This window comes from Gastrolobium bilobum, unplaced genomic scaffold (genome assembly GCF_033153095.1).
Source record: "Gastrolobium bilobum isolate Gb01-03AN ecotype WA unplaced genomic scaffold, APGP_CSIRO_Gbil_v1 utg441, whole genome shotgun sequence".
Classification (NCBI taxonomy): Eukaryota; Viridiplantae; Streptophyta; class Magnoliopsida; order Fabales; family Fabaceae; genus Gastrolobium; species Gastrolobium bilobum.
Window position 1 is genome coordinate 38922 of NW_026897808.1, and position 21662 is coordinate 60583.

At 32.7% G+C, this 21662-nt stretch overlaps 2 protein-coding genes and 1 pseudogene across 2 annotated transcripts; 2 read left to right on the forward strand and 1 right to left on the reverse strand.

The window, feature by feature from the left end:
- Nucleotides 1-1439: 1439 nt before the first annotated feature.
- Nucleotides 1440-5301, forward strand: LOC133310471 (uncharacterized). The gene is made up of 3 exons (XM_061511400.1): nucleotides 1440-1605; nucleotides 3864-4190; nucleotides 4946-5301. Exons 1-3 carry the CDS (start codon nucleotides 1440-1442, stop codon nucleotides 5107-5109), a joined length of 657 nt encoding a protein of 218 aa, XP_061367384.1. The 3' UTR covers nucleotides 5110-5301.
- A 5916-nt stretch (nucleotides 5302-11217) lies between these two features.
- LOC133310495 (mRNA export factor GLE1-like) lies at nucleotides 11218-17159 on the forward strand. Its single transcript, XM_061511426.1, has 15 exons — nucleotides 11218-11362; nucleotides 11448-11615; nucleotides 11699-11842; nucleotides 11997-12114; nucleotides 12264-12412; nucleotides 13034-13202; nucleotides 13644-13821; nucleotides 14344-14453; nucleotides 14779-14849; nucleotides 14999-15080; nucleotides 15475-15549; nucleotides 15669-15752; nucleotides 16336-16467; nucleotides 16569-16691; nucleotides 16764-17159. Coding segments are annotated over exons 1-15 (1830 nt in total). The 5' UTR covers nucleotides 11218-11360; the 3' UTR covers nucleotides 16989-17159.
- Nucleotides 17160-17258: 99 nt separating this feature from the next.
- Nucleotides 17259-21377, reverse strand: LOC133310472 (glycosyl hydrolase 5 family protein-like; annotated as a pseudogene).
- Between the last annotated feature and the right edge of the window lie 285 nt (nucleotides 21378-21662).

Here is a 21662-nt window from a genome sequence, read left to right on the forward strand (position 1 = left end):
ATTTTTTATTTAAATTATTTTTAATCAACTATACATTATATATAATTTTAAATATTTTTTTGTTTAATCTATAATTCCTTTAGTTTGACTTAGTAATTAACTAATTTGTTTTATGAGGCTTGTGACTTGAATTCTGGGTTTTGAGTCACCAGCCACTATTTATAAACAAAATAATTTTATTTTTTTACTAATTAAGCTCAATAGTGGGACATTAATAGGGTTAACAATTACTCATGCAATTATGTCTAATGGTCGATTTCAGTCAACGGATACATAATGGCTAAGCAAAAATTATTCACATATTCAACCATTGCCAACGATGCATGCATTATAATAAACACAATTCCATAATTAGTACATTATTGGTAGGATAAATTAAAAAAAAACTTTGCCTTTCTAAATCAACAAACTACGTCATTAAAGGGCGCAGCTCTTTTTTTTCTTTTTTTCCCCTTAATGTAACTATAATCGCACAAACTAATGATATAGAATATAGACTATAGAGGCGTTATAATTCAAAGAAACTAATCAAAAATTGACGACATGCTCCCTTAGGAAAGAAGAATGTTTGAAGACTTGACATCTCTATGTATAACAGGCTTCAAAGCTTCCCTGTGTAGGTAATCAAGGGCTTCTGCGATCCCAACAGCTATATTAAATCTCATTTCCCATGTTAAGATAGATCCATCCTTGTTCTTTCCTACATTCATTTCAAAATTCATATTAGCATCATTTCCATCTTCCAGCAATTCAAATGATGGGTGAAAAGGGAAAGCAAAAAACCACTGAAACATTACCATGTAGATTTTCCTCTAAGCTGTCTTTGGGGAAAAAAGATCAGATTACTTACCACCGTAATAATAGGCAGTGGACGGGTAACCATTCGGAAGATAAATCATGTTGGGATCAATGAAATCTTGTAACACTTGGGTTACAGACCGTTCATATGGAGGGATCTGGCCATTCAACTGAACCATATTGATTGCTATAGTAGCCTACACGGAATTTGAAAAATTAATTTAATACCACGGAAAGAACTGAAAATGCATATAGCCAGGTAAAAAGATCTCATTTTATTCTCAGCTGCTAATATTATAATGTTTCAAATGCTACACTAACATCAAGAGGGATGAAGTTCAATCATGAATCACTGACAGACATAAAAACCAAAAAAATTACCTTCTTGGCAGGCTCGGGAATTTCCCAGGCCTTGGGATGAGTATCTAATGATAATTTTTGTAGCAAATCGGTTGCTTCTGTGTAAACATGAAAGTGAAGGAAGACAAAACTCTGGCGTAATCAAAGTTTACAGCAAGTATAAAACCAATAACTCACAACTTACAAACACACAAGAAAAAGAAAAAAGAAAAACCCCAATACCCAAAACATGAATCATCAAATTACAATATCATTTATAAAAGACATCAAATATATATAAAATGTATTCCCGAAACAACATTGCTATAGAGAGCATTGAAGATGAGATCTATGTGCATCATTATCCGGTACCAGAACTCGAAGATCTGGAGAGGAAGAATGGTGACGGGGAAAAGGACCAGAGGGAGAGGGAAGAGAGGGAGTTCAACGATGTCGTCGGACTTGGGGGTTCAACTCTCATGCAATATATCTTCTATTAGGGGTTCAACCCTACAAAAAAGATGCCATCAAAAATTTGTCATCAGTAACCACACACAAAGAATTTCACAAACCCTATTGAACTGATACAACCAAGGAGAGCAAGAAAGCGTGAGAAGAAGAAACCTTGAAATGCTTGTGGAGACGCGAATGAGAAGCTTCGAGATCCTTGAGGATTTCAGAGTGAGAGCGATCGATCCGGCGCTTAAGATCGTCAACACCTGAAATGGCAAGGATCTTGAGGTCCAAGATGTTGTTCGAAGCCCTATGATTGCAAGGTGGAGAAGAGCTGTTTGCCAGAGCGTTAGTTAGAACAATATTAGAAGACGAAGAAGATAAAAAGACAGAGAATGGAAAAAATATGTGCACGATTAGCACATGAAAATATCCAGAAACATATCTTATTTATACACAAAATAATTTCGTAAATTAAACTTAATTTTGCGTATTAAAGATTTGAAAAAAAAAATTATTGCAAAAAAACCTATCAGTTTCCACTAAGGCATAACTCTGAAAAACTTCTCAACTCCCAATAAGATTCAATAATTTAAAAAACTTTTCAGCTCCCAATAAGATTCAATAAATTGTTGCAGCTTCCAACTTTCGCAGCTTCCAATAAAGAGATAGTGGAAATCTAATTATGTGTGTCAAAAACTATTTTTTTAATCGGTTTTCAATTTATTTTTTTAAAATTATAAGCCTAAAAACAATTTAAAAAGTTACTATAACAGGAAACATTTCAAATTCCTTTAAGTGTGAACACAAACCTCATATTCAAGGAGAATGCGACACATCATCAAAGTTTCCAATAAACGGTTTTACTTTAGAATAATATATATATATATATATATATATATATATGTATATATGTCAGGATCATTTTACACCTGTGTAAGTTACACTCTTAATCTTGTCCGTTAATCCCACTTATATCTAAGGGCTTAAATTTTTAAGTAATATGAGCCATTGGATACAAGTGGATCAGTGGTCAAGATACAAGTGGATACAAGTAATATGAGCACATGAATGGATTGCGTTGTCCTTACATAATTTAACTTTAACTTGAATTTTTGAGGAACTTCGTTTGTAACTAGGGATGGCAAAGCGGGCTGCCCGCCCCGCCCCAGCCCGTCATAAGCCCACCAAAAAATAGGCTGGTCCGCCCTGCCCTTGAAGGTGGGCAAGAAAACTCAGCTCGCCCCGTCCCATTTGGGCGGGCGAGGCGGGCTGCCCGCCAAGCCCATGACATTTACACTAAAAAAAATAAAAATAAAATAAAAATTCCAGCCCCGGGCGGGCTTGGCGAGCGGCGGATTTGACAAAATCAGTTTGTCCCGTCCCATTTGGCGGGCGAGGCCGGCCGGCCCGGCTCGGCGGACTGAGCCCGTTTTGCCATCTCTATTTGTAACTAAATAAACAAGTTCAAGTTTGTGTATGAATTTTATTGTATAAATAAATCAAGATTATACTTCAACATTAAAAGTTTCTCTCTATCTCTTTCTGTTTCTTTAACATTAAAATTTAAATTTAAAAGGGATATAAATAAATTTATATATTTCTGTTGCTTAATAAATTGTCAGTTTATCTTAAAAATTAATTAATATTCATATTTTAATAAATTTTCATTCTCTTTGTTGGCTATGTTTACTTCTTAGTGTAACATAAAAATGTCTATTAAATATCAAATTAACAAACTTAAAAATACTTGAACAATAGTTTTGATAAAAAGAAGGAAATAATCTGTACTAAAAAAAGAAGAAGTAAAAAATAAAATTATAAATGAGCAAAACAAGTTGAGCTCAAATTTTATATTTTACATTAACTAAAACTAAAAATTTAAACTTATAAATTAAATTTTTACATCATATTTTTCGTACAAGCTAACTTAAACATGCAATTTCAAATTTAGAATTTAAAGTTGTCTCATTTTCTTATCTGTATCTTTTATAACCAGAATACCCTCTAACTCTGTAGTGTGCCTTAGTTGCTTTAATTCCCGATATTTAAAAAGAAAAAAAGAAAAAAGAATACCATCTAACTGTATTCCATTTCTGCCCGTATTCCTGTTTACACCAGCACGCGTTACCAAACGCTGATATTAAAATATCAAAGAATGTCGCTGTCACACTGAATAACATTATTATTTATCAAAATAAAAATAATAATATAAAGGCATAACATTATCTTCAATTCCATGGCTTGTGTTGTGTTTTAGACATTTAGGTGAGTGAACACTGAACATTTGTGTTTTAGCCTAAACTTGCTTTTCTCAATGCAGCTTCTTTGCTTCTATAAGCATCCACCACCATTCTTTGCATCATTTTCTAGACAATTACTAGTACATAGTAGTGAACAAGGCATAATATTCAAGAAGAGGAAGCTAAGCACAAACCCTTATTATTCTTCATCTTCTTATTGCATAGTTCATGCAGTGAAGGAAGATTCACAGCAATATGAGATAGACCCAGATGAGGCCAGAGAAGCCCTTAAAAAGCTTGACCAACAATTCCAATCTCTCTCCAATAAACGAGTTTCATCCTCTCCAAAACTCACGGGTACCCTTTCTTTCTCTTGCTTACATCACTAAAATTGTTAATTCTTGTAGTGTTTTTCAATTTTGAGAGATTAATATAATATGGTATTAATTTTTTAAAATCATTACTTTTATATTAAATGTTACTGACTAAGTAATAAAAGTTATCAAATGAATAATAAAAATATATAGATTTATAAAAGTGATAGATTAAGAAATAAAATTTGAGAACTTTGTTTGAGGAGATAACAATCTTAGGTCACAGTTGTACAGAAACACACACCTTCATTTTCTTTTTTCAGCTTATGGGCTCCATATTTCTTATTATTAAACGAGAAAAGTATTGCCCATAAAATTTAGGAGTTTATAAATCTTGTATTGATGCACCAATTTTTTTTTTTTTTTTTACGGCTGAGACAATAAAAAAGAGAAAGAAACTGAAACGAAGTAGAGAAAAAAAATTTGTAGTCCCCACATGTTTATTATCTTAGCTGCAAAAAATTTTTTGGTGCAGTAAGATAAGATTTATAAACCCCTAAAATTTATAGGCTTTAATAAGCCAGTTTGTAATTTTAATTATTCAGTCTATACAATATTTAATAATTTCTTTTAAGGAGTAAATCTCATATCATCCATTTGATTTTTAACTGTAAAGAACCTTTATTGAATTTATTTAATAAATATTATGAATCATGCCTATGTTTACAATTATGGCATTAAGGTTGCTCACTAGCAATGAATCTTGACCTAAACATTTTTCGTTCAATCTTTATGCAGTTTCTGACGTGAAGCTTACCAAAGAGCAAGCCAGTGACACTGAAAAGCTAGGATTTTCAGAATCGTTTCTTTCATCTTTAGCTGTTGGTCTGGTTCTGTTTACTATATTTTACAATGTGCTATTTTACACTGTAATTAAGCCATCCATCGATGCGTACTACTAGTGTGTATGTATATATATACAAGGGCGAAGCATAAAGAACCTTGCTATATATATGTCGCAGCCGGATCGCGACCTGGCGAAAGAGATTGAATGTTAAAAATAATGGAGTTGCCAATAAGATTTATTTAGAAAAATATTGGAAAAACCTTTTTGTTTGAGAAAACTGGTCTTTCGAATAGAAAATTGATTCAGGAGTCCATTACGAGTAGGAAATGTGTTAGCACCTTACACCGTCCATTTAAAAAAAACGGTTACCTTATATTAATTGAGTAAATTAATGATAAGATTTTAATATTTTATTTCACCCTCAAGAATTAAATAAAATTGATTAAAGAAAAGAAAACTAATTTTTGTGCTTGACGGGGTGGGTCCCGTTCCGATGTATATAATAAGGAACTCAAAGCTACGTCGTTCTGTAAAAAAATATTTGTGTGTTGATTGAATTTAATTTTAAAAAAAAAATTAAAAGAAAATCAATTGGAAAGTTTTGGCTTTGATGATTTATATTTATTTTAATAATTTTATTTTTATTATTATAAATTTTACATTAAATTTTGAATTACCAAGCCGCCACGGCTAAAAGGAACCAACATAAAATATGCAGGATTAACAAACCGTCACGGTTAAATTAACCCTTTGATGAAAATCTTAATGTTACAAGTTTTATTATTATGTTTTTTTAGATAAATTTTGGATCATCAAACCATCATGGCTAAAATGAAACAAAATAAAATACGCGGGGTTAACAAATCGTCACTGTTAAATTACCCTTTTTTAACTGATATTGGATTAATTTGAAATTTATATACCCTAAATAATCTAAACTAAATGCTGTTATTTTTCTATTTAAAAGAAAAGTCAATTTTCATATTCTTATCATTTTATTTTTTTCTATTATTATAGTAATAAAAAGGTTTTAGTTTGAATTTATTATTACAAATTGATTTCAAATAAATTTTACTGTATTTATAACAAATCATGCGAAGTATTAGCAACTGATACGAGAAAGTCGGACAATGGAATCTTATTATTTCCTTTATTTTTTGTCTTTAGGTTTTTTTAGTTTCCTTTTTTTTAATAGAAAAAAATGTCCAATGTTGGCCTTGCTAAGGTTTATGCAAGTAGCGCGCAAGTATATGCGACAACAAGTAATATAGGGCGTATTTAAGACCCCAATATCGTTCCCACAAGGATCTTTTGGCGAAAAGTTCAAAAGCACAAAGTGCAATTGCTTAAGACTAAATTAATAAAAAGATAGTAACAGTAAAAATAACATAACACAAAACTGCTCTGAAATAGCAGTGACTACGCTACTGTTTTCTGTTTTCTTTTTTTTTTAGACTTTCTGAATTAATTTCTTGAATCAATTATTCTAAAGGATGAAAAATACTAGGAAATCAATTTAAGTACTGTTTTATTCATTTTTTATGTAAAAAGATTTTTTATAGAAAAAAATATAAAACAAAAAGATGATTAAAATTCTTAATCAGATAGAAACTGAGTTGGTGAAAATATTTAGAAAAATAGGTTTAGCTCCTATCCATAAGAATGGAGCTCAAAACAGTAAAAAAACAAAAAGAAATTACAACTAAAAAATAAAAATCAACAATGCAAAAGCTACAACCAAAGGAATAACTCTCCTATAGTACCCAAAAAATAAAATTAAAATTAAAATCTGACTTCTCAAGAAAAGTTCTCAACAAGAATGAAAAAGAGGAAGAAGAAGCTCCATACAGTGATGCTCTACCTTATTTTATATCCGCATCTTTTGCATGTGAAAACCTCATGACCCTTGCATCAACAGTCACGTGTACTCACTCTCACGCTTTGATCATCCCTTGTTCAAGCATCTTCTCTTTCCACGCCCACTCCTTGCAACAACCCGTAATCGCATAACAACCTCTAGCTAAAGATTCTGTATTTTTCTCCTTTTCTATTTTTTTTCAATGATGTGGTTGGTTGGTTGATCTATATGGGTGAGAATCAACGCACCAAAAGGTTTTTTGGCTCAATGCTTTTACACACTCAGAGACAAGTGAGGTTGGGTGACTCAATAAACCAAAGATTAAGAATGGCTAGGGTTTGGTTGAGCTTGATTTGGAGTGAATTTAGTTTATTATGATCGCTGCTCTTTCTTTTACTCAACCTTGATTTTCATTTACGTTTCTACCCTTGCATTGGGTCACTGACGTGGGCTGATTTTTGTATGCCATGCTCTCTGTATTGGCTTCTTTTGGACTTGGCCTTTTGGGTTTTCAACATTCTGCAATAACAACCAAATACAAGTCTCACAGCCCAATTTAAATCAAAACACACTAGAAATGAGACATAAATAGCAGTGAACAAGTCTTCTGATAAAGAGTTATTACACCCACAAACTTATGATGTTGCTTGTCCTCAAGTAACAAATACATTGCAACACAAAAAAGTTCTTGCAGCATACAATTGAGAAACATACAAACAAAGCTTTTCATTTCACACCAGATATGCATAAACAACACAATTCCGTAAAGAATCGACATATATGTTTTATTTTTCATCAAAAAAATCGACAGCTATGTTTTATTGACAAAATTTTTTAGGGAAATGATTCGAGAGAATTTAGATTCCGTAAAGAATTTTAACAAAAAAAAAATTGTTGGAATTTTTTACAGAAATATTTTTCGTCAAAATTGTCGTTGTAAATGCGTCCTGCTGAAAATTTTAATGGAAATATTTTTCGTCAAAAATTTTGACGGATATATTTTCCATAAAAAAAATTGACGAAATTATTTTCTGTCGAATTTTTTTAAGGAAATGTGTTTTGTCAAAATTTTCGACAGAATTATTTTTCGTTGAAAAGTTTGACGGAAATGTTTCTGTCGAAAGTTTCGACGGAATTTAGATTCTATCAAGAATTTTGATTGAATTTTTTTTTTCCTAAAAATATTATGTCAGTAGTTATAACAAAATCTTGTTTCGTCTCTAATTTCGTTTCTAGTTTTGACGGAAAATTTTTTCGTCTCTATTTTCAACATAATATGATTTTGGGATAGGATATTGTAACAACCAATTAGTGTTACTACCAATGTCACTACCAATCAATTTCACCGTTAGATCGACTGTGGATCCAACGGTTATATTTATTTCCATCTTTGTGTGTAATGAAAGTGTTTCTCAATATGGAGAGCAAATATGAAAACTCTTAGTATTTTGAATGCTTTAATAGTAGGGGAGGGATATACTTACCACCAGATAAGTTTACTACCTTTACAACCAATTTAATCACCGTTAGATTAGAAGTAAATCTAACGGTTCATGATTATCCCATATAATTCTAATTTTTTTCTCTCACATTCCCTCTCTGTCTCTCTCTAGGTTTCCTCCCCTCTCTGTCTCTCTTTATAGGTTTGAGAATCACCTCTCTACTACAATTCATTATTCATCCCGAACCGTTATATGTATATGTTGATTGATAATTCTCTCTCAAATACTATTCATTATTCACTATTCATTAATTATTCATAATACAATATATTTTGTGTGCTAATTGATAATTCTCCTTGGCAGCCATGAGTTTCTTCAAAGGAAAATCGTTGTCAACGTCGTTGGTATGAGGTTTAGGGCGACAAATAATGAATTGTATAATGGCACTAATAATTCATAATAAAAAAACGAATTCATAATACCCTCCCACCGGTATCATAAACGGATTCATGAAATATGTTAACAAATGGGAACAAATCTTGAATTTCGATAGAGTGCTAGTGAGAGAGAGACTGTAAGGATGAAGAAAGGATGGAAACCTAGAGAGAGACAGGAAGGGAATGTGAGAGAAAAATTAAGATTATAATGGATAATTATGAGCCGTTAGATTTAATTCTAATCTAACAATAATTAGATTGGTTGTAAAGGTGATAAACTTACTGGTGGTAAGTATAACCCTCCCCTTAATAGTATACACGAAATAATTTTGTTTTTTTACAAAATATTTATTATTTTTTTAAGATTATGCAGCATTAATAGATTCTCATGTAGAAAGTAGTGGGATATTAATATAGCTATCTGCCACCAAAAAATGTTAAACTCTTCTGCCACCTATATCAAGTTTAAAATTCAAAATTTAAAAAAACAGTGAGATATTAATACAGATGTTTACCACCAAATAATTTTGAACTCTTTCCCACTTACATAAAGTTTAAAATTCAAAATTTTAAAAAATAGTGGAATATTAATACAAATGTGTGCCACTAAATAATGTTGAACTCTCTCCTACCTTCCCAATAATTTTTGTTTGTGACATGATTTTACAATGCAATATGAAAACAACAGCAAACTTAAAATAACACCGAGAATGATAACAAAGCAAAATCAAAATACACTTAAACCAAACTCGAAGAAAACCAAACATAAATTAGTCAAACAAACTGAAACCTATGTCATCGTCAAATTCTTCAGTGGGCTCCTTTCTTTTCCTCTTCCTTGGCGCGACAGCAGCAGGGAAGCACTAGAATCTGCAGCAGGTGCGGCAAAAGCAGCTACAACAAATTTACGTGGGTCCTGCATTTAAAATAATTCGTATATAAGAAAGATAGAAATAATGGATCAAAATTTTAGTGTCAGTTCATCAAAATGTTAAATCCAATACCATTAGGAACTCTTTAACCTTGTCCGCATGAGGGCAAGAATATTTCGTTCTCAACTGCTACAGCAAATATAAATAATAAGAATTATAGAGAAAATACTTGTAGAAGAAAAGTAGATAGAGAAGAATGTCATACTTTCTTCTGAGGAATTACAGAAGTACATATCTTAGTGATTCCAAATCATTCCATCAGTTTTGCTCTACAACAGAGCTGCAAAAAAAAAACGAAAAATATCACATGTTCATTTAATAGAAGAACAGCTTGAGAAGATGAAGAAGATAAATAGATAAAGAAGAGAAGAGAAGAAATGTGTGCACAGAAGCTAATAACCAAATGAAAAGACCTAGTAACACATTCTATTTATATGTGAAATAACTTTATTTTTTTACAAAATATTTATTATTATTTTTAACATAATAATGTTTTTTTAATGCAGCAATAATAGGGTTAACAATTCCCATGTAGAAAGCAGTGGAATATTAATACAGTTGTCTGGCACAAAAAAAATATGTAACTCTTTTCCCACCTATATCAAGTTTAAAATTCGAAATTTTAAAAAAAGTGAGATATTAATACAAATGTTTGCCACCAAGTAATTTTGAACTCTTTCCTACTTATATCAAGTTTAAAATTCGAAATTTAAAAAAGCATTGGGATATTACTACTGAAGCAACAAAAGAAAAAAATGGAGCAAAAATCTGCCATGCATGATCCTATTTATACACGTAATTAAAGAATTTTTTTTAAATTAAATACAGATTGAAATAATATACACATTTAACAATTCCAATGTAAAAAGTAGTGGAACATTGAATGAGCTGTCTGCCACCATAATTGTTCAAATCTTTTCCCACTTATATCAAGTTTATAATTCAAAACTTAAAATCAAATTTTAAGAAAGTAGTGAGATAATAATTTAACAATTCAAATGTAGAAAGTAGTAAGACATTAAATGAGTTATCTGTTACCACAATTATTCAAATCTTTTTCCACCCAAGTTTAAAATTCAAAATTTAAAATCAAATTTAAGAAAGCAATGCAATATTAATACAAATGTTTCCCTGGCAATTAAGGATGAACTATTTTTCCTTTTAATTTATTTTAAAATTTCGAATTCAAAATTTATTTTAAAGGAAATTTTTTAAATGGCTTAACTTTATATATATATATATATATATATATATATATATATATAGTTATTGGGGAAATATTTTCTCATGTCGTTGAAGAAATTATTTCTCATGTCACTCCTACATCAATATGTGTGTTATATTTATTTTAATTTCTGAATGATGGTACTTACCTTGAACATGTGCGGGTAAGAAAATTTGTTAGGTTAAAGAAGAAAAACAAAGTGCATAGATATTTGGTTAACGGTAACGTATTGCTGGCAAGGTTAATTTATGAAACTAACCCTTCTATTTAATTTTGTTTATAATGTTTTTGCTTTTTCAGCCTCCATCAGCATCGTTCAATCCCCACTCTCCTCTCTCTCTCTCTCCGATCATAGTTGTCGTTTTCCCTATTGATTAACAAACGTACTACCTATCCAGGCAACTCTGCTTTGTTTTCTTCGCTGTCTCGAACCAAATCTCTTGTTGCCGGAAAGTCGTTTCGGTTATCGCAAATGTAAGATTTTTTTATTTATTTTTTTGCTTCCTGGTTTTGATTCGTATCGAGGGAGATGAATTTTAATTCATTATGTTATTTGCAGGGGAGCTTTGAAATTGGGTCTTCCTTTATCGCAAAGAGTTGATGGCATTGCTTTTGACCCTGAACCTGATTGGAGCTTTGATGCTCTTGTTTCGGAGCTTGATGCTTTGGAGATCAAGCTCGCTACTTCTTCTACCAAACCCTGGCCTTTGGATAAAACAATATCCAGGTACTTTAATTCTTTCTTTTATTTCTCCATGCACATGTTGCTGTCGATTAAATAAATCAATTCAATGTTTGGGACTTGTCTAGTGGGAATGAAATTGCGAAATCCTTTGTACTGCATGCCTACGAGTATGAGATGGAGGACACTGAGAGTGAGGACGACGATGATGATGATGACAGATCTTTAGTTGTTGCTGGCAAACGTATTACTTGTGATGAACTTTATCTGAGGTGTCTATTTCTTAAACCCTAGCTTTATTCACCAATTTTGAATAATAAAAAATGTCAATTTTGAACCCTATATTCATATTGTTTGTTGATTCAGTTGAATTTTTCTCCATTGGGTGTTTTGAGAGTAACATTTGCACTTCCTCGGGTGTTTCAGTGACAGTGATGATGATTCTGACGATGCCTCTGGTTTTGAAATGCAACTGATGGATGATGTGGGAGAGGTAGAAGGTGCCTTGTTTGAGTTGACCCATGAACATCAGGTCAGGGTTAAGGTGAGTGATCGTGTTGATATCAATGCACTTGTTAGTTACCTAACTGGGCATTCTTGATCACCATATAATGCATAGCAAATTGCAAAACAAACTCATGGTTTTGTTATACGCTGTATAGTAGACTTGTTTCTGATCTTCTGGATTGACAGGATGAAATTAGGAATAAGATCTCAGCATTGGAGACAGCTCTTGTGAATGAAAGTCAGAATTCTACTTCTGCCCTTCTTCAAGTTGAGAAATATAAAGAAACAAGGCAGGAATCGGATAAAAATTTTGACACTCAATATCAGCGCTGGATGTAAGATGTCACGGTCCCCCCTCACCCCTTTTTTACTTTTCTAGCCAATATGATTCTTTCCTTCACATATCTGTCTTGTCTGACTTTAATATAAGCAATGACTATGAATTGTTATGGACAAGGCAGGCTACTCTAGTATTATGTTCACGTTATCAATGTGTTTTATGAGAGCTTTGAACTATGGATTATTTGCATGAAATGATTTTGTTAATGTGTCATGCCATTTGTGGATATCCATTAAGTATTAATATTATTATTTTTACCATTTGTTTGCGCTGGAGCATGATATGTTTCACAAAAATACTGTTGAAAGGATACATGTTTAATTTTTTTTATAGGAGGAAGACAAACCGTCAGGATGCACACTAATTTAAAGCTGTGGAATCTGATTTTATTTGATGAATACATTTTTATGAATATTGAACTTGATTGTGCTTTTATATTGATGCTATTTCTCATTTTCATAACTAAATTTGACATGCATAGTATGTTTTCTATTTGTTCTCCACCCCCAAAACATTTTTCTCCTTTTCGTTTATTCTCTAGTGAGATAGTTATTAGTTGCTATATTTGAACTAGTTGAAAATGAAGAAACTGATGTTTATCTCCCAATTTTTGCAGTGCAGAAGCACTTGATAATCACTTGACAGCTGTTCAACGTGACCGTGAACTCAAATCACAAATAGAAGAAAGGAAAATAAGAAGTGATGCAGCTTCTGAAGATGCCAAGAGAAAGGCTGCTTTGCAAGAGGAAAAGCAGCAGCAAGAAAAGGCTAAAGCTGAAGCAGAGGTACCGTAACTTTATCTTTTAGTTGATTGTATTATTTGGCAAAATATATATGTTTCAAATTTCATTTGAGTTGAAGCTGCCGATGCTTAATGAGGTTAATTATCACCTGTTTACAATTGCAAATGCATGTTTTTTATATGAAGTCTATTGGTTTACTATTTCTTTATTTTTATTTACTTATTTTTTGTTACAATGATGTTCTGAGAGTCCTAAACTGCCACAAATAAATTTAGTGTTGCATTGGTTTGGATTGTACATTGCTTGACCTGCTACTAGCCTATGACTTGGTAATATTTTCACAGATATTCATGTGTCCACCACTATTTGTATCTTGTTAGTTGACACTTACCTTGCCAATTTTTTTTTAGTACATAATTTTCTTTATAGAAGCTTTAGCGCAAATGCTCTTTCATTCATTATTTTTCAATTTTGTGGGTGCAGGCCAAACTTAGAGCAGAGGAAGCAAAACAAGCTGCATTGGAAGCTGAAAAAAGAGCAGCAGCAGAAGCTGAAAGAAGAGCAGAAAAGGAAGCTATAGAAAGGAATGTTACTGAAAATTCCAAAAGTGTCAATTCAGATACTGCATCAAGCCTATCAAATGTTAAAACCAAGGAATCTGGTATTGGTTTTCTTTTTTTTCATATTCTTTCACATTTAGAATTTACTAGCCAATGTTGAAGTTTACCTGTTTTCCCACATCTGATATTCAGGAACGCTTTGCCTTCTCTTTTTTATTTGACTATTATTTAGTTGGAAAATTGTTTTTTTCCCCTATATTTCTATGCTAGTGAAATTAGTTTACTTCTTCCCTGTGTCATCAACATTTATTTGATGAAGCTATCTGCATAAGCAACAAATTTGGTGTCATTTAAGACATTTGAATCTTATATTTTATAATTAGTCACCACATTGTTAACTACTAAAGTTTCCTTCATACACTTTATTTATTTAAAATCTTTGCTGTAAAAAAACCATTGAAATATGGAACCCCTTCTAACGTTGTAAGGCTTTGGTGCAATTGGTGTTAATTTATAGTGCATGTGGGTATTCCCTTGCATTTCATGTCTAGATCTATGTATTAGTATTTAGTTTTTATATTGTTTTATCATCTGAGATTTCAACTGGCCTACACAATCTTTAGGTAATGTATACCGAGCTGCTGCAAGTGCTTCAAATCTAGAGCATGGGAGACTACAGAAATTGAAAGAGCTATCTGAGAGAAACCAAGTGATAAGATCAAGTTCTAACATGGTAATAATAATTAGATATTGCATCTGTTTATCTCAAGGCTGTTAGTTTATTATACTACATGCAATAAGCAATACGAATTATTTGTTGATTTTGCCTTTCGTTTGTTATCATATTTTTTAATTGAATGTTGTTCTAGATAATATAATGTATATTTTTCATGGTTTTTATTAGCACCTACATGTCTGAGGCATGAAATTTCTGCAGAACTGTTTTATATCACAAGAAATCTGCTTCTGCCCTTCATCATTTTGAAGACTAACTTGCCCATTAGCACACTCTTGATTTTGATGAGATAACTCGTTTCTTTGTGTCAACATCTGTTCAGGATTATACCCGCCATGAGAGTCATATTTCGCGGTTGATAAGGCAAATAAGGGGCACAAGAGACAGTGTTAGGTGAAGTGAATATTTTAATTTCACTATGCATAATGCTGATTATCAATTTATCATTCTTGCACTTCTTTAATTCCAAATAAAGGCAATCCAAATCCTTTAAACAGGGTATTAGTTTTGCACGTCTATTTACTCTTTTGAACATTATGTAGGTCAAAAGCAAGTGATCTCATTAAACTTTTGAATGATCCTCGATGTCCTCAATCAATTGGCATTGAGATATTTGCTAAAAAGGTTAGCCATTCTCTTGTTATAGTTTCTTTCTGCTTTATTGGACTAGAACAAAGATCATATGACAAACAATAGACTAATCTTATAATTGGGTTTATTTGTTTATTTTTTGCGTTAGTGGTATATGGATTATGGAAGATAGCAAATAAAAGGAAAAAGTATACAGCAATTAAAATGTTAAAGCTCTAAATTATGACTAGTCTGTATAAAACCTTTTTATTTTAAAATCCTTAAAAGAGGTATTTGGAAATATTTGTGATCAAAAAACATTTGGCTGAAATTGGCTAAAAATATTCAAAACGAGGAACAAAAACTAGTGAGATATGGTAGAATTTGTTACCGTCTATGTTTGTTAGTAAATGAATTTGTTTGTGACAAGTGACAACGCACTTCACAGGTTGTTTCATGCTGTGGAATCCCTGGTAATGCTCCCTTTGCAAGTGCCTATGTCATTGTTCTCGTTACATCTCAGGTACAAGTTTAATTTCTAGCCTTTAGGATTAGTTAGGAGGATGGTATAGAATCAAGCCTTCAAGGAATAATAATAATTTATTTGCTTTTGGTTTTAATTATTTTTCATTTGCAAGGCAGGTCCCACAGGCAATGGATGTTTTGCTGGCTGAGTTTCACAGGGCCTGCCTATACACCGTCCCAAAGCACATGGTTTACAAAAAAGTAATTTGATATAACATGAGAACATTGCTGAGCCATTTATTCTTTTTGTCTAGTTTCCTAGCCTCATGTTAAATAGATTGTGGTATAGTTGATTTGTTGAGGAGACAGTTAATATATTTTAACTTTCTTTAAACTCAATTTGAAGGAAGAAACACTTTTGCTACCTAAAATTCGTTTATTCGTCCTTTTTATACCACATTTTGCCTAAATAAGAGGTTTGAGTCCATTTTATCTCTGAGAGAAGCAATAAGATTTTGCTTTAACTGCTATAACGTAAACATTAGCTATCCAACTTTTTGATATAACAATGACATTTCTACAGAGAAAGATAAATTACTGCAAAAAGCATAATTTTGCAATATTGGATGAGGATAGATATATAAGAGAAATTTTTGTTTAGTTCTTACTAGTGCTAATTCTTCACTGCCTTGAATATTTTAACTCAATATATAATATTACTCATGGATGGAGGATAATTGTTTATTCTGATAATATATGCTCGCGGATGTGTTCTTTAAATATAATTTTATAGACATGGGGTACTTACATTATTGAATCTGGTTTCTTAATTTTCCCCCGTCAGGCTACCTTTCAATCAGAAGAGGCATACTTCAGAAGTATTGGTTATCGAGAAGATGATGGAAAGATGGAGAGTACAAAAAATTATTTAGAGCGGTTAGAATCATACATGAAGGTGTATGGTGCACTGGTTCAGGTCTGTCATGATTGTCTCAAATTTTTAACAAATTTACATGGACCAACTGTTTCTCATCTCACTGATCTCATTTGATCTGTTTTCCATGCTTCCTTTAACAGACTGAAATTCCAAACGTTCAAAATTTGCATGGCATGCAAGAAGGTTGGGCATGGCTTGCAAGGTTCTTGAATGCTCTCCCAGCCAATCAATATACAGCTGTTTCGCTCAATGCATTCTTGCAAGTAAGTAATTTAGAATGTTGAAGTGCTTTGTTATATACATCTTCTAAGGTTAACAAATTCTTACTTTTTCAGATGGCTGGATTTGCTCTCTATAGAAGATATAAATCTCAATTCTTAAAGATGCTGAAAGTCATCTATGAGAACTTTTTAGTTCAGCTGAAATCACGGCAAGTACCAGAATTGACAAGGACTGTTGTGGAAATACAGTCTTACATAGAAGATAAGAAGTTCCTTCAAGAGCCAGAGGGAAAGAGCCTACAGTCTAATTTGTTGTCAAATGCATCTGTTCATTATTGATGGTTGTCAAACTTTGTTGGCTTTTTTTTTTTTTTTTTTTTTTTTGTAGAAGAAAGTTTAGGGAGAAAGGAAGTTGTTTAAAGGAGAGTTGAGGAATACAATTACAACAAATAAAAATATAGCATTTTTGTAAATGAGTAACTTCAATATGGCATTTTTGTTGTTTAAATTCACAAACTACATCCGGCCACAAATAAAAACATAGCATTTCAGCATAATAAGAAGATTTCAATATGGCAAGTAAAAAAGGCTAAGGGAGTTACACAAAACCTAGAAATTGTCAAATGCTCGAGAAGGGATGTTATCATCAAATTCCCTCATCATATCCCATGATCCATCTCTAACTCCCGCCAAAACTATTGACAGTGGATACTCACTGCAATTTAAAAGGAATATAAGAATGCAGAATAGTACTACACATGAGAGAAAACTAGAAACTTACCTTGCTTTTACGTTTGCATCTACTGCCTTCTGTTCCTGTGGACTTAAGTGGCCATGTTGTGTGTCGATGCTTCGGGTCACCTGTGGCAACATGCTGTGTATCAGTTTTTGAAGCCCAACCACAGGGCAGAAGCAAGGGATGTCTATAATAGACTAATAATATTTTATCGTAGCATTGACAGAATTGAGGGCATTTAGTTTTCTTGTGCAGCTGGTAAGATGTAAATTATGATATCATGAGCTACAGTAGATATTAGCATTACCAAGGCAAACCAAATGAAACTATGCTTGCATGTTACAAATAAAGTACCGCAGTTTCTTAATTTATGATATGAGACTTAAGATGACTGATGTAGATACAAAGTACTTAAAAGTGTACCTCTCAACCAACCGTGTGAACTGTGAAATATGAATCAGAGAATTACCTGTCCATATGCAATTATTACAAATACATGGTTATACCCAACCTATATGGTTTGGCTTCTCATAAGCCTGTCCCTGCATGTCATGTCATGAGGAATACAATTACAACAAGGACTAGGATATATAAAATGGGAAATATTATTCTCCTTTTACATGGGGTAACTTATCTCATTTTCTCTCACTTCGATTTTCGCACCTCACTTTTTTTTTCTTTTTCTTTTTTCTTGTAATTGTGGGACCCACCCAGTTTCTCTCTACAACATAAGATACCCATCTTATGCAAAAGGAGATTAATAAAACCCATATAAAATTTACTTAACATACTTTAATCCTTGTCTAAGAATTACTTCAATTTAATCCAACCTATACAGGATGAATCAATCATTATAAACAGTAACATACGGTATAACAAAATATACCAAAGCTTTTCTTTTTTTTATTTTTTGGTTATACCCAAGCTGGTTAAAAATGAAATTTTACATAAAAACATAAAATCAGGATAAAAATCGTAATATAAAAATGTAAAAGCACTTGAAATATTGATAAAAATATTTTGATAAAAAAAATCACAAAAATATAAAAATATAATGATAAATTAAGATTTTAACTACCATCGATATACCTCGAAAAGGAAGTTGAATGTGATAGATCCTTTGTAAGAAACTTGTATTCCTAAGCTGGGTCCAGTCCGAATTGAGAAGACCATAATACTCGATCATTCCAATAACACCTTGTCTAATGTAATAACTGCCAACAAGTGTCCATAAGGCCCAATCAAAGTCAAGCTCAGCTGCCATTGCCATGAAGCAACTGAGGTACCTGTTGTCGTTTACATTGGTACCTCTCAAGTCCACCCCAAACTCACTAACAAACAATGGCCATCCTTGGTCCAATTAGAACCATGACTGTGTCATCATGTTCCATGTAACTTGGCCACACATTTGGTTTGGATTCCCTGATTTTCATGCTTCACCGTCACTGAAACTATACCAATGCACCTCGAATACTAGTTTCCCATTGAAGCTCAGTTTCACTGGCTAGTTCCCAAGGAATGCTAAGTTTGTGTCGAAATTTAGACCCGAGAGAAATGACAAGAACATTTGGGTTTGCAGCATGCTCGGCTTTTGCTCCTTTTTACATGTACCTATTGATCATAACAATATAATTAGAGAAAAATGTATATCATTTTAAAGGATATAAAGTTGTGTCATTTTAAGTGAGAGAAAGAGATAGATAAAGGAGAACAGAGAGTGAACAGAAAAATATAAAGTTGTGAGTCCCACCTCTTTGTGAAAGTGAAAGGATATAAAATCTGTCATTTAAAAGAGGACAAACACTTTTCCCATATAATTATTATTGCCAATTTGCCATGTTTGGTTTGAGGCTTTCAATGGAAGAAATAAAATGGAATTGAGAATATTAGAATAAATCTGCTATATCATTATGGGTAATATGTCTCTTGTGAAATAAGAGAGACAAAATTTCTCCAGCACACTCATCGAAAAAATACTTTTTTTCTTTACAAGAGATTCCACGTAAATTTGTCTCTGCAAGGAAAATAAAATTTCTCAAGTTACAAGAGAGAGATATTACCCTATTATTATTTAGATATTTAACAATGAAAATATAGGATGAAACCAATATATTATTAATTAATCTCCTTACCACTTCCCTTTCCTACTCAAAAAGTAACTTTACTTCATTCCATGCTTAACTATATTTTTCATTCCACGTATCAAAATACAATAGTAGTGTGACTTTGCTTGAAAATAATTTATCATTCATGTATTAAAACGTGGATGATAAATTGAGCTAGGCCTAACCCAAAAACAATTTACCTCTACCAATCATTAAGATTTTGTTTGGGACCTCGTAGCTCATTTCTCAAGCTCATGCCTACCACATTAGTGACCCCATTGAAAATGGTGGTCATCTTGGTAAGTCCCATAATCCAGAGATCTGGATCAAAATACTGGTCCCCAAAGAACCCATTTCCGTCAGTGTTACTGCAGCAGCACCTCGGCTGGGTCATGTGGTTGTCCAAAATCACCATTACCTCGTTTTCCCCAAGGCTTTTCACCACTGCCTAGGGTAATATAAATAACAATATTGCCTCATTTAAAACATAAACAAACCTACTAGGTATGGTAACGGTAGTTGGTGTATTGGTTCTAACTATTAAATACAGTATTCAATTTGATACTTACGAATAGTAATTTGATGACCAAGGAAATTCAAATAAATTTAACGAATCTTCATTAATAGGGGTGTAAATAGATTATACTAGGCTAAGCTCTGTCTTAAATAGATTAGACATGTGTTAAAAAAAAAACTTATATTTGGTCTGGCCTGTTAGTCTGTATAGGCCCCAAATTACAAGTCTAGTCTGACCTCTATTTAAAAAATAATAAACTTGACTTAGGCTTGTTAACATGTTTAAAAAACATGACGTAGGCCTGTTAACATGTTTAAGCCTATTAAACATTTAGCAATTAAAAAAAATAACTAAAATAATATTACTTTATTATTCAGAATTATTAAAATAATTTTTATTTATTTTATTTAAATAAATAATATCATATAGCCAGGCCTGTAGGCTTATAGGCCCGACATGTACAAAGAGCCTATGACTTGCTTTCTAAATATGTTTTTTTAAAAGTTTGGACTTGTTTTATTTGACTATTTGTAATAGGCCAAGTTTGACCTAATATAGACTAGGCCATAGGCCCCTGTAGCCAATTCATTAGTACAAGGTGATATCAATAGTTTGATTAAATACCAAATGTACTTAACGGCGATAACTTGATGCATAATTTTGAAAATATAGTAGATTGATAAATAATTTTTAAAATGAGAGTAAATTGATCATTCTCCCAGCTAAAGCACCATTCTACGACTTTTGAGCAACAGAATTGTCCAGTTAAAGCTAATTGGATAAGTTTTTCTAAACTAACACAGCCAAACACGTCACTAGTATTGACGGGACTAGTCTTGTTAATGATACTGACGGAACTTGTGCCATGTCAGCGCCACCTGGGCAGTCCCGTTAACGTAAACGTAGTTTGAATTTGCAACAATAGTTCCACAATTATAAGATCATTTAAATTCAAAAGATTCTGAGTTATTTTGGGACTCCGGTCCCCTTTTTGGGTTTGGGCTCCTTCTACGACTTCGCTACTTGCGCTTGTTATTTTTCTTTCCTTGAGTACGGATGAGATATTGCTTCAACTTTTCCTCCCTAATGTGTTTCTCAATAACATCTCGAAGGTCCCAGCATTCATCCGTAATATGGCCATTGGCATCGTGAAAGGCACAATATTTAGGTCGGTCCAAACCGCCCTTATTCCTGATGGGCCTATGTCTTTCGACATTACGCAGCTCGGTCTGGGAAACCTCTCTCCACATTCGAGATCTGGAAACATTGAGAGGTGTATAACTGTCAAACTTAGTTCTTGAGAAGCGTTCATCTGGTCTTTTATTGTGGGATCCAGCTGCCTTTTTTGGTCCCTGCCAATCTTTATCCATATTCTTCTTGTTTGGGCTTTGGCGACCTGGGCTTCAGCCTCGATCTTCACCACGTCAATGTATTTGTTCGACCTTCGTCTGAATTCCTCCAAATCATTGACTTGGCCAGAGGGGATTCGCCATCCAGTCCCGAGATAATTAGTTGCAGATGGACTGCTTTAGTTAAGTTTCGCTCTTTGAGTGCAGCTTCCTTGAAACGGTCGAGATACTTTTGCAACGTTTCTCCTTCCTTTTGTCGAATTCGACCTAATGCATAGGTCGACATAGGATGGGCTTTACTGGTAG